At 38.8% G+C, this 12,533-nt stretch overlaps 1 protein-coding gene across 6 annotated transcripts in view; it reads right to left on the reverse strand.

Moving 5' to 3' along the window:
• The window catches only part of FBXW7 (F-box and WD repeat domain containing 7), a 278,287-nt gene that overhangs the window by 4,104 nt on the left and 261,650 nt on the right, over positions 1-12,533 (reverse strand). For all 6 annotated transcript variants that reach the window (XM_032771269.2, XM_075066325.1, XM_075066326.1 and 3 more), the window contains 4 exons: positions 8,664-8,800; positions 6,064-6,177; positions 3,775-3,956; positions 2,346-2,571 (listed from right to left, as the gene is read on the reverse strand). In XM_032771269.2, the coding sequence (XP_032627160.1) occupies positions 2,346-2,571; positions 3,775-3,956; positions 6,064-6,177; positions 8,664-8,800 (659 nt within the window). The remainder of the gene's footprint in view (positions 1-2,345; positions 2,572-3,774; positions 3,957-6,063; positions 6,178-8,663; positions 8,801-12,533) is intronic.

Raw genomic sequence — 12,533 nt, forward strand, 5'->3', positions numbered from 1 at the left:
TATGAATTTAAACCTTTTTGAAAAAAATATAATGTGTTATAAATCAGTGGTTCTGAGGACTCTTTCTGTAAGGACTAGCATTTTACATATGCTTTCCATCAGGAAGTCCAGTCCACTATCATCTATGGGCTAGGTTCACAAAGGTGCCATATGCTCAACATTGCAATGCTAACTATACTAGGTGCTCTGATGCCTGCTGGAATCTACAGCTGTGACATAGGTACCTAACTTTCCCTGTGCATGGTAGTAGAAGCTTGGATACCTAAGAATGGGATCAACAAAACCCATCAAGAAGCCACCAGGGAGGGAGTGGGGCTTAAGCCCTGTCCCTCAAAGGGACTTACACATCTAAGTCTAGGTTGGAGGGAGGCATCTATCACCGCTTGAAATTCACAGCCATGAACTCTTTCTCATAAACATCATAAAACCACACACATCACAACCACCACACCATTACCTGGAGGTGATAGTGCTGCCCCCCTTATAACCTGTAGCCCACTGGTTACAGTGCTCAGCCAAGATGTGGGAGATCCCTCCCTCTGCCTGATTTGGAGCAGAGATTTGAGTCCATGTCTCTCAACTCTTAGGAGAGTGTCCTAACCACTGGGCTTGGGATAGTTTGAGATGAGGTTCTCGAACAGTTCTACTTTGTAAAAATAGTCATTGGAACAGGGGTCTCCCATATTTACAGGTGAACGCTCTAACCTCTGTAGAGTCACTCTCTCTTTCTGGCCCCACGTTAAGTTAAGAAACATTTGTTTTCTAATAAACACATTTTATGTTCAAAATGAGTTATGAAATCCTCTAGTCTCTCAGTTACTGAGCCACACTTCCTGTGCCACAGACCAGCCTAGCAGACATGCAATTTCTTGTTTTTAATTATATTTACCAATTAAAAAAAAAAAGTTTGAGCAAGTATTAGCCTTAGGCCTTTGTAACAGTAGAGGGTTAGGCACAGTACCAAACCCCCCAGCTCACCAGCCAGAATGCCATTCCTAGTTCTCCATCTGCTGTCCTCTATGACTGTGGTGCCAGCAAGCCCTAGCACAAAATAAATCCCTAAATGCCTTCTCAGACTCTGGAAGTTGTTTCAGCTCTGCAGAGCGAAACAAGGATGTTCAGGGTAGGTAAAAAGGTAAAGGAAGATCCACAACAGTTCTTCAACTACAGACTTTTACTGCATCGCTATCTTGGTGAGGGGTGTGATGAGATGTGATTTGTGACCAACTTAGCTGTACTGGCAAAAACCCCTAGTGCAGACTTAGTTATTACGGCAAAACTGCACTTCTGCTGGAGTGGGGGTGGAGGTGTAACTGGAATAAACTATGCCGGCAAAAGTGTCCACCCTAGGAATACTTTGCTGATATACTTTACTGGGCTGGTACAGCTACACCAGCAAAACCTTCCAAATGTAGACGTGGCCTCTAGCATAGGTAGGCAGGGAGCTGATCAGAACCCTTCACTAACAGCCATTAAAATCCTAGGTCCACACACACACAAATATAAACCACTGTTTTCGTTTTTATAACAATCCATGAAGTGTTGCTAGCCAGGTACCCAACAATTGTATACTGAAAGGGATAACATGCAAACTAACCTCATATGTTTCAATAAATGCAATTTCTAGAGGACACACAAAATCTCCTTTCGAATATCAGAGTAAGGAAAAATTCAATCATACAAAGCTGCCAAAAGTTGCTTGTTTTTTGTAAATACCAGAAGCAGCTCGCTTGCTCCTTTTTGTGGATATACGTCTTTTCAGCATTTATTTACTAAGTAAGTTCTTCTTTAGTTTGGAGTAAAAGAGACAAGCTCTGGTTTAATTTTAAAGATGAACACTACAGTTTTTTGGGAGAGGAAGTAATTTTTTCATGGATGTGAAATATTCCACATGAATATTCCAGCTACAGCAGCCCAGATTGAACTAGTCTAGCGCTACCTCATACACCTTAGCACTAAGTTCCTTCTCTAAGATTAAGATTCTAGAATACTAATACATGAACTTTCAGACTATCAAAGGGACATTACTTTTGGTGGACTTAACTCCTCAGCTGCTGATAAGCTATGAAAAACAGGGACACTGAAAACAAGAATATTCACAGCAAAATTAAAAATAATGTACAATAATGTGGTAGCTCTCAGAGACCCAAACTAGAATTTGGCTCCCATTCTAAATTAAGACAAGATATGTAGCAAGAGGAGGGAGGTAGGATGAGGGTAACCTGAATCTCTATGTATTTTCTAGGACTGCATCTGCAGATCAGTAAGTACCCATATTTTTAGTAGTTTAACAATACAGATGGTGTATCCAAGGGAATCTAGAGCACTACATGCAAATTGCTTACCTGTAATGAATAGACTCTATTAGTATGCCCTTGCAGTGTGTGTAGACAGGTTTCAGTCTCTGGATCCCACACTTTGACCATAAAATCATATGCTCCACTAACAACCCTCCTGCCATCATACTGAACACACCGGACTGCAGCTACATGTCCCATCAGAACATGTAAACACTGGCCTGTCTCTATGTCCCAAACTCTCAGCGTGGCATCTCGAGACCCACTGACAACTCTGGTGAAACACAAACAGAAACTACACTTAGCATATAAACTTCCATGTTATTTGTATCATGTATGCTAAAACAGGAAGACTGATATATCAACCTTTTAGCAGTTAAACTGAATTTATCTCTCTGGAAGGTGAGGCGGCCTGATTACTAGTCTGCCTGCTTCTGAAGAGCTGGCTTGGCTTCACATTTTATTCAGGTTGAAAGTTAAAGCATGTTACGTTTTCCCACCCTGTTCATCATCACACCACCAAACTATTTGGTGTGATTGGCAGTCAGTATTTAAGAGGAGAGATGCAGACTTGAAAACAAGATATTGCAGGTCAAGATTGAGGTGGGTTGGGAGAGCTGTATGTGACAGATTATATACCACCTACTTTTACAGATGGTTAGCTCAAGCCAGTAATACAGGCTTGCTTTAATGAGCACTACACGTACCTAGTGATATTTATTTATTTATTTTTAAAACCCTCTTTGGAGGTTTTTCTTCATCATGCAACATTTATGTCTCTTGATTTGTACAGTAAATATCAGTTTTTAACCTACTGAGACTGGAACCATAAATAGTAATGAAGATTACTGTAATTCCATTAACTATCTGAGCAGAAAAACGTAGTTTTCTTAGAAGGAAAAGAAGGGATGAATAACCAAGACAACATTCTAGACACAACTACATATCAATGCAAAGCTTTAAAACAAATAACTACAACAGCTCAGCCAAAGTCTCTTGAATTGATATACTATTGTTGAAATGAAATGACAGTGTAAAAGAAATGTAAATAAAATATATTAAAGTCTAAAGACATTTTAAAAAAGGTAATTTTAAAATAGGTAAAGGTTTACAACAAAATGTAGAGAAATAAGTTAAAAACAAGGACTGTTTGTAGTGTAGCATAGCAGAATGGGTCACATCAATAACTGAAACAACTGTGAAAGAAAGTTATAGGTAACTATTTGACTGTATATGGAGAGGTTTATGTCGTTTGTACTTTGGTTAATTCTCTCACACCGTTTCTTCTTGCAGTCAGCTGCTCTTTTCTCTTCATGTTGAGTGTATAAATGTAATTTTAGTAATATGTACTTTTATATTGCACAGACTTTTACTATTTTAGGACTACTTAATGAAATTTTAGGTACATTTTCCTTTTTTTAAAAAAAATCACAAAATAAGAGGCAAAAAAGATATCTAATTTGAAGTAAACATTTACCTTTTTTCATGGAGATGCATACAACGCACAGTAGAAGTGTGTCCATATAAAGTATGAATACATTCTCCAGTCTCCGCATTCCATACTTTAAGTGTTCGGTCTGTAGATCCACTAATAATGATATTGTCCCTCATTTGTGATGACCAGACTCCACCTGTGTGTCCAACTAGTGTTCTTAAACACTGAAAAATATTTTGTATAGTTAGGATTTTGGAAGAAGTTGAAAGAAACTTAATCAGTTCATAGATTATGAGGCCACACTGTGATCATATAGTCTGACCTCCTGTATAACACAGGCCATAAGATTTCTCTGAATTAATTGCTATTTGAACCAGAGCATCTCTTTTACAAAAACATCCAACGTTGATATAAAACTTTCTAGTGATGGAGAATGCACCACAACACTCGGTAAGTTTTTTCTAATGGTTAATTACCCTCAATGGGGCAGGAACAATTTTTAAATTCTGGCACAACAGTAGCTTTTTTCCCAATGTTCCAAAGCTTACTGAAAATCAGCATTAACAATCCAGAGAGCACCTCAACCAAATCTTTTAAAACTCTTGGATGCAAGTTTCTGGACCTCCTGATTAAAAGATGTCTAACTTTATTAGATACTTCGTAACATCCTCCTGAGTAACTGCTGGAATGGTAAGTATTTCATCATCATACTTCATAAATCCATCATCTGTTTCTCCCAAATATAGAACAGATATTTATTGAACATTTAGGCTTTTCAGTATTATTGACTGTTCTATCATTTCCATCTAATACTGGACCAATACCATTGTTAGGATTCCTTTTCCTCCTAATGTACTTAAATAGCACCTTAACTCTGCTCCCCAAAGACTTCTTGTGTCCTTTTACTTCCCTTTTCAATGTTTTTCAATTCCTAGCTTCAATTTATATTCACTGATATCAACTTCCTCTTTTCCATTGATTATTCATATATATATTTATTTTAATTGCTGCTTTCATTTCCTCTCTAAGCCAGTTTGTTTTTTAATCAGTGTTGTTTCCTTTCTTGATTGTTGCTTTTTGGGTACCAAGTAAAATGTTGTTGAACAGTTCCCAATTATTCACATTTTTCCGTTTAAATTCTTTCCCATGTGTTTTGGCTTGGAATTGTTTTCAGCTTTGTGAAACTGGCTTTTTGAAAGCAATAAGAATATATTTTACTCGTTTGGACTTTATTCTTTTTGCACATAACAAATACGATCAAGTCATGGTCACTTGCATATAAGCGACCACTACATTTTTCATTCTGTGAGCAATTTCTCTTTTTCAGTCAGGATGAGGTCAAATACAGAATTCTTCCATATTGGATGCAACACTTTCTGAATATTCTCTAATGTTTGGCTTAAACATCCCTCATATAAAGATGTTACTGAGAACTTAAAGCTGCTGACAAGTCATCCTGCCATGTTTAATTTCATATATTCAGTGATACATTATATTTTTGAGGAGGAAGAATACACCAAACACATGTTTTTCATTAAAGAATAATTCCATCTTGTCCTTTTTGATGAAAGAATGCTAAAATTGCACCGTGGTTTCTTTCATGAACTAGCCTTAGTGAAGGGAAGCCAGATGAACAGGGTGTGGCTGCCTGCATACCACATTTTATTTTATTTTATTCTTCCCTGAGGTAGTAGTTACAATCCAGTTAAGACACTTTGAGGCATGCAAAAGCAGAAACTAAAACCTTTAAATACATCTAAGACTAATATTACAATGTGGATATCTTTTATATCTTAAGCTTGCCACTATCAACATTTGGGCTGTTGAAATTAGAAGATTCTCTGTTACTAGAATAAAGAGAAATGAACTGTCTAAGGCTATTTATAGCCAATAAAAAAAAATTGAAAAACTTAAAAACCATATAAATAAAATGTGGAAGCCACAAGCATTAGCCAGAAACAAGATCCATGTGAAGAATTAACCTACAGAGAAGATAACGTAGTATGTGTCTAAATTCTCTGTAATCAATGTCAAAAATGACTCCACAAGAATAGAGCAGCTGCCAAGAGAACAAGGATATATGCCAATGGAACATGAATAGCATTATAATTTCACATCAAGGTGACTTTCATAAAATAAACATATATTGGCATAGAGAAAGATTGCCCAAATATTTTCTAATATTCTATCTTTGTCTTGCACCAGACAGCAATAAAGGCAAAGATATAAGATATTCTTGGAAACAGGATAAATTACTAACACCCTTTTAAGCTTGCTACTACTATGTCAATGGTCCATTTCATGGGTTCTTAACAGCAATTACCAACTTACCTTGCCTGTAACTGCTGACCAAACTTTTAATGTGTTGTCATCAGAACCACTGACTATTCGGTTACCACAGAATTGTAGACATGTGATTACATGATCATCATGTCCTTTGAGCACCTGACAATACAGAATGTGTTGCAATGTAAGCCAAAAGTTTAGAAGATAAACAGAAAAGAAAATCAGAATCAGAATGGTGTACATCAGCAAGAAGGGCGCATAAATTAATGTAACTAGATTAAAAAATTGAATCATTGTCAGTCCTTATGGTTCAGATCTGTTTTATTACTAGCTGGAGATAGGAAGACATTTCCTTGATATAAAATGTCATCCATGATATAGCATTGCATAGCTGACCACCTGCATTAACACTATTTTTACCCTCCTTCTAAAATAATTGAGATAGATCATTGCTAAAACTAGGATAACCCATTGGATAGACCACTGTATTCTAAAAAATAAATTTAAAAAATGTCAAAATAAAATCTTTAAAAGCATGAGAATAATGTCATGGAAAATATTTTACCTATGAACAAAAAATTTGCTTCTATTATCCAATGCATTTTTTTTATTTTTATGAACTAGTCTTAATGTGTACTTATATTCTCGACCACTCCACTCCTCCTGATATACTGGGTACCAGATACTATCCAAAATAAGAGCTACAGAAACCTTTACCAGTTACGAAGAAACAAAAGTTAGTTTGGCCAAATGAGAAGAAAATATGTATTTCCATGTTTGTGGATTTGAATGTCATTTTTCAAAAATGGCATTTTCAGTGTTTGATTATGGAAACCTGCAATAGATTATTTTTAGTACAGTACAGTAAAGATCAATTACATCAGAACATGCAAATTAAACAAGGAATTTACTATTTAAAATATCTGAATACTTTTCAAAATATCTATTGATATGAAATGGGAAGCTGGGTAATGTCTGGGGCTACCATTTGAATAATTCCAGCATAGCATATGACATGACAAAAAATACAGCACTGTTGCCAGAAACACAGAAAGTTGCAGTCAGATATTCAAATAGCAGGAGATTTTCTCAGCTTTTTAGGTAACTCCTGTATTGTTTTGTTTGTTTAGTTTTCTGGACTACTATACAAAAATTAAGAAAAGTCACAGAATTTCTCTAAAAAGAATGGTTTAAGTCTCTGGCTGTTCTTTATGTATAAAGGGCAGCCAGAGACACAATCAGTCTTTATGATACAACTGCTAAATTCTTGCATAAATAAAGCACATTATGATACTATAATCTAGTATCAGTATCATTAAAATGTGGGCATACCCTGCTAATGTTATCAGGCTGAAATGAAACAATTTTCATCTATATTATAGTACTTCATTTTTATTTTCAAAGGCAACAAAATCTTAAAAAGGGAATTCAAGTACTTTCCTTTACTTTTAAAAAGTTATAAAAATATATGTAAAAATAAGACACGAAATGAAAACAAATATCTGAATTTATGTAATAGTTTCATATCACAATCTAAAAATACCCTAAACACACGATTAACTTCATGCATAAGTATTCCTGTTGAAGTGAATGGGAGTACTTTCATGTGTAAAGTTAAGTATCAGTATGAATGTTCCCAGGATTGGGGCCTCAGTGAAAATGTTGTTGCATGGTGCCACAGCAGTAGGATTTAACTCTACTAGCAGCAACTATATTTTGATTTTCTGATATGGTGCTGGAGTGAGGTATACAAACCCTACAGAGGAGAGGAAGAGGTTAAGGAGTTGATCTGGTCCCAGATGGCCTTGCCCCACCATACTCAAAGCCTGCACAGACTGGATGCACTTAAAAAAGGAAGCAGAGTATCTTAGTGTCAGGCAGACAGTGGAGGTAAGTTGACCTGAACTCTTGGGAAAAAATTTTTAGGAGCTCTTGCTGCCTGAGGCCTGTCTACTGTGGCCTGACCAAGCCTGCAAAGGGACTGGTGATGCTTTGAAGATTAGAAATTTTATCTTACGTTCAATATTTTACTTTATCCTGTGGAAAGAGAGGGGACTTAGTAGGAAAAGATCCTGCAAGGAAGCTGCATAATGCATCAGGATGCAGGACTTAGCTGCCTACCACTGGGGCCCACTGGAGTGGGTGGGCCCAGGCTCTCCTACCAACCCTTAGAAGGGCAACTACAGATGTTCATAGAATCATAGATTATTAGGGTTGGAAGGGACCTCAAGAGATCATCTAAGTCCAACCTCCTGCTCAAAGCAGGACCAATCCCCAAATCGCCCCCTCAAGGATTGAACTCACAACCCTGGGTTTAGCAGGCCAACGCTCAAACCACTGAGCTATCCCTCCCCCCAAATGTTCCCCTTTACAGATGCTCAGAAGTTTTCATTTGGCTTAAAACAGGATAGGTAGAAAAATACATAAATTTCTGCACTGTAAAATATACATGACTTTATTCTGATTTAATTATTTTTAAGAAAAAAAATTGTCACAAAGAGCTTTAACACCTTCTTTTCAAGTTAACAGTTTTAAAAAGTTTTTTTGGATGTCAGAAGTGATTTAGTTTAGTCCAAAACAAAACTAACAGCTGACAGGCTGATCCTATTTAATTCTCAACATGAACATAGTTAAGAAATGGTTACCTTAGGAGATTTAAGCTCTCCTCGCCGCCAGTTAGTATCAATTCTGTGCTGTCTGATATAAGCACTTTTCCATGGGCTATGTATGAAGCCTGGTTTTATTACTTTCCTTCTTTTGATATGCAATGGTTCGTCAATCCCTAAAATGAATTTAAAAATTAAAAAAAGAAGAAAATCTTGTCAATTCCACCAAACATCAACCTCTGTTCACCCCTAAACTTTTAAAGCCACCACAGACTTCATATATTATAGTGACAATCACCTTCTCACCCAATACTGTTCCAACCTCATTTGTTGTCCTGTGCTTCTGTCTGTAGCCCACTTGCCTTTTCTATATGTCTTTTCCCTCTGGTTAATCTAATTATTAGCTTCAATCTTGGTTGTTGCCAGTACATGGATAATTCCCACTTCTCCATGCTTCTCAAATCATTCTCTGGTACCTATATTTGTCAGTCTTGACTAAACTGTATTTTAAAATTACTGAGCACTTCAAAGTCTGAAATACATTTGCTGGGAAAAAAGAGTTCTCTCTCCTTTGTCATCCCTTCTGATATTCTTAATCATACATACTTGGTTTCCAAGCCTAAGAAGTTACAGAATCATTCTTGAACCCCCACTCTTTCATCTTTCTTTTCTCAATACTATCATAAGAACAAGACAAGAATATATCTTTATTTTGGCTCTGTCTTCAGTGAAACCTTTAAAGGCAGGGATTGTCAAAGGAGGTTAATGGGATAAGAGAACTCCCATTCCAATAGGATTTGGCACCTCGCTACCTTAGAAGCCTTTAAAAAGTACAGGTTGATTCATACGTTAGTCTGTTTTATTGCCGTTTTATTGATTCCTCCTAAAGCCCTACTCTCTAAATTTCAGGGAAGGCTGGTTGTCTGTGTATGTGTCTCCAAGGTCCAGGGCCAGAACACTGTAGTTATGTCACTTCGACATGCTAGGAAGAAAGAATGGTTACTTACTTTGTACACTGTTAGTGGAGTTCTTTGAGATATATGGTCCCTAGCTGTATTCCACTCTAGGTTTGCATGTGCTCCATGTGCCTGACATCAAAAGAGTGTCTGTTGGTCCACCTCTTGCCTCACTGTGCTCTGAACTGAGGGCATAGGCGATACCAGTCAGCTTTGTGTTCTTGGGTACCAGGGCACAGTATCCAGCTTGTCTGACTCATGAAGGACACTCCCCCACCCCCCAGCCTCTGCTTGAACCAAAATCTATCAGAGAAAAAGACTCGCAGAGAGCAGTGAAGGGTGATGGGAGACACACCTAGATCCCTCCTGACAAGGATGATAGGATTAAGGCAATTCCCTTAGCCTCATCTGCATCAAAGATGGGAAAGAGAGGCATCTCTATTAGCATATAGAATGGGGAACACAAGATTCCAAGGCAAGAACTGCACTGAACTCTGGGACCAGAAAAGCAGGGAAGCACTGGATCATGGGGGATCTCTGCTCCAGATTTTAATGAACCTACACCTGCACGCACCCAGCTCAGCAGTTATCAGACCAATTTTAGTAATGACTCTTTGATATCCAGATTACTGAAGCTGCCTAGTTGCATTGTGAGCTCCCTGGAAGGAACACCACCCATAGCCAAAAGTGATCAGCTCCTATTGTCTAGCCTTAAAAAAACCCCTTGAGGCATCAGTTTACCCATAAACAAATCTAGTGTTCTCCCTTGAACCATTGTTGTTTCCCTACAAAAAAAAACAAAAAAAAACAACCCTACCCACACTCCAGTAAGTGTTCTGATGTATGGATCCAAACCCTGCATCAGTTCCACTGGGATTTCATCTTCCCCAGACTGATTGTGCTGGGGGCTCTGCCTGTCTCCAGCACTCAGGACCCTGAGCTACCACCATCACCTGGGAACCCCGACCAGTTCAAGCTTCCTATAGTGGTGAGATCCCTCTCTCTCTCTCTCTCTGGTTTCTTTTCTACCTCAGGTATAACTTTCTAACCCTGACTTGTTTGATCAGATATAGTTTTCTATATATGACTTTTGTAACCTTTAATAATGTAACTTATATTGGTTTAGGCTCTCCTTGTGCAGTTATCACTGTTACTGAATAAATAACTTTTATGGTTGCTTCCCTCTCTCTCTCACTGAACTTTACTCTTTGGTGTTTTCGGCTTCCCCCATTTACTCTGCAGCAACGCTTCTCTTACCTAAGCTAAAGATCCCTGTAGCGCCCAAAAGTACTATGGGGTTTGCTTATCTAGTGGGTTACTACCAGTACAATTGTAACATGAAAGTGGGGATAGGGACATGCTGAACCTGTGACATACGAGGGCGGCAGCTCGGAAGTTCTGCTTGACCCGGTCTGCTGAGTCCAGTGGCATATAAGGGTGGCAGCCTGGAAGTGCTGTTCAACTCAGCCTGCTCAAGCTTACTCTATTCTGGTGAGGTACCTGTGGTATATAAGGGTGGCAGCCTGAAAGTGCTGCTTGGCCCAGCCTATTGAGCACAAGGGCATATAAGGGTGGCAGCCTGAAAGTGCTGCTTGGCCCAGCCCACTGAGTCCAGGGACATATAAGGGGTCAGCTTGAAAGTGTTGATTGACCCGGTCCGCTCAGACGTGCTCTGTTAATTGTGTGTTCATCTGGTTCTGGGGCTGGAGGAACCCAGCCCTGGGGAACCTAGGTCCTGCAGGATAGCTCCATTGGGAAGGGACTTGCAGAAGGGAGAAGTAGAGCTCCATATGAAAACACAAGTGACACAAGCAGTACATTGATAGAATTACAGAACCCTTCCCCACCCGTGCAGAAGAGTAACCCTAATAAATGAGCACACCCCAAAGTAACGGGCAAATCTGGTAACATAAGTGATGACCATGGACCAACCACCTCACCAATTCTTTCTCTACTGCAAATAACCATAGGATAGGGCTCACAATAGAAGGAAAGATGTCAGGTAGTAGAACACTGATAGGGACTACTCATCTCTAAGAATTCCAGTTACTGTACAAGGTATGTAATTTTTCTTTCTTCTTTGAATTAGGGTCCCTATACGTATTCCACTCTAGATGACTCGCATGCGTATTAACTCAGGAGGAGGGTCCAAAAGAACCCTTTCTGTACTATGGATTGAAGGACTGCTCTGCCAAACGATTTGGCTGCTGTAGAGCCAAATGTACTGCAATGTATTGCAGTATTGCAATGTACTGTTTTGTGGAGGCATGATCAGAGAGTCTTGTGTTGCTGCTTTACAGATCTGCTGAAAATGGGTATCTCAAAGTGAAGCTTCTGATGGAGTGGGCCCTCACTCCTTGAGGGAGAAGGGTGGCTATTAACTTATAACACAGCAGGATGCAGCCTCAAATCCATTTTGAGTCCCTCTGTGAAGATACGGCTTCTCCCTCATCGGTTCACAAAGACAACAAACATTTTAAGAGATTTCTAAGACCGTTTTGTCCTTTGTAAGTAGAATACCAACGCTCTATGGACACCCAGAGTGCAGTGTCATGTTCTTTCTAGTGGCTTCAGGCAGAAAACAGGCAAGTATATGACCTGATTTAGGTGAAATGTCAAGATTACTCTGGGGATGAATTTGGGGTGTAATCTTAAGGAAACTGTACCAATGGAAGACTGTAAAGATAAGTCTGCCACGAGGACCTCCAGTTCACCTATTCTCCTGGCTGAGGTGAGTGCAACCAGGAAGGCATTCTTCATAGATAGGATGATGAAGGAACATGACACTTGGGGTTCAAACAGAGCCTTTGTCAATGCCAACAGGATTAAGCTAAGGTCCCACATCAGAGTCAATTGCCATAGGATGGGTGAAGATCAATCACTTGTCACCAGGGGATGAAAGGTGCTAATAGCTTCCAAGTGCACCCAACGAAGGCTAAGAAAGAGACTTGAA

Source organism: Chelonoidis abingdonii, chromosome 5 (genome assembly GCF_003597395.2).
Source record: "Chelonoidis abingdonii isolate Lonesome George chromosome 5, CheloAbing_2.0, whole genome shotgun sequence".
Taxonomy (NCBI): Eukaryota; Metazoa; Chordata; order Testudines; family Testudinidae; genus Chelonoidis; species Chelonoidis abingdonii.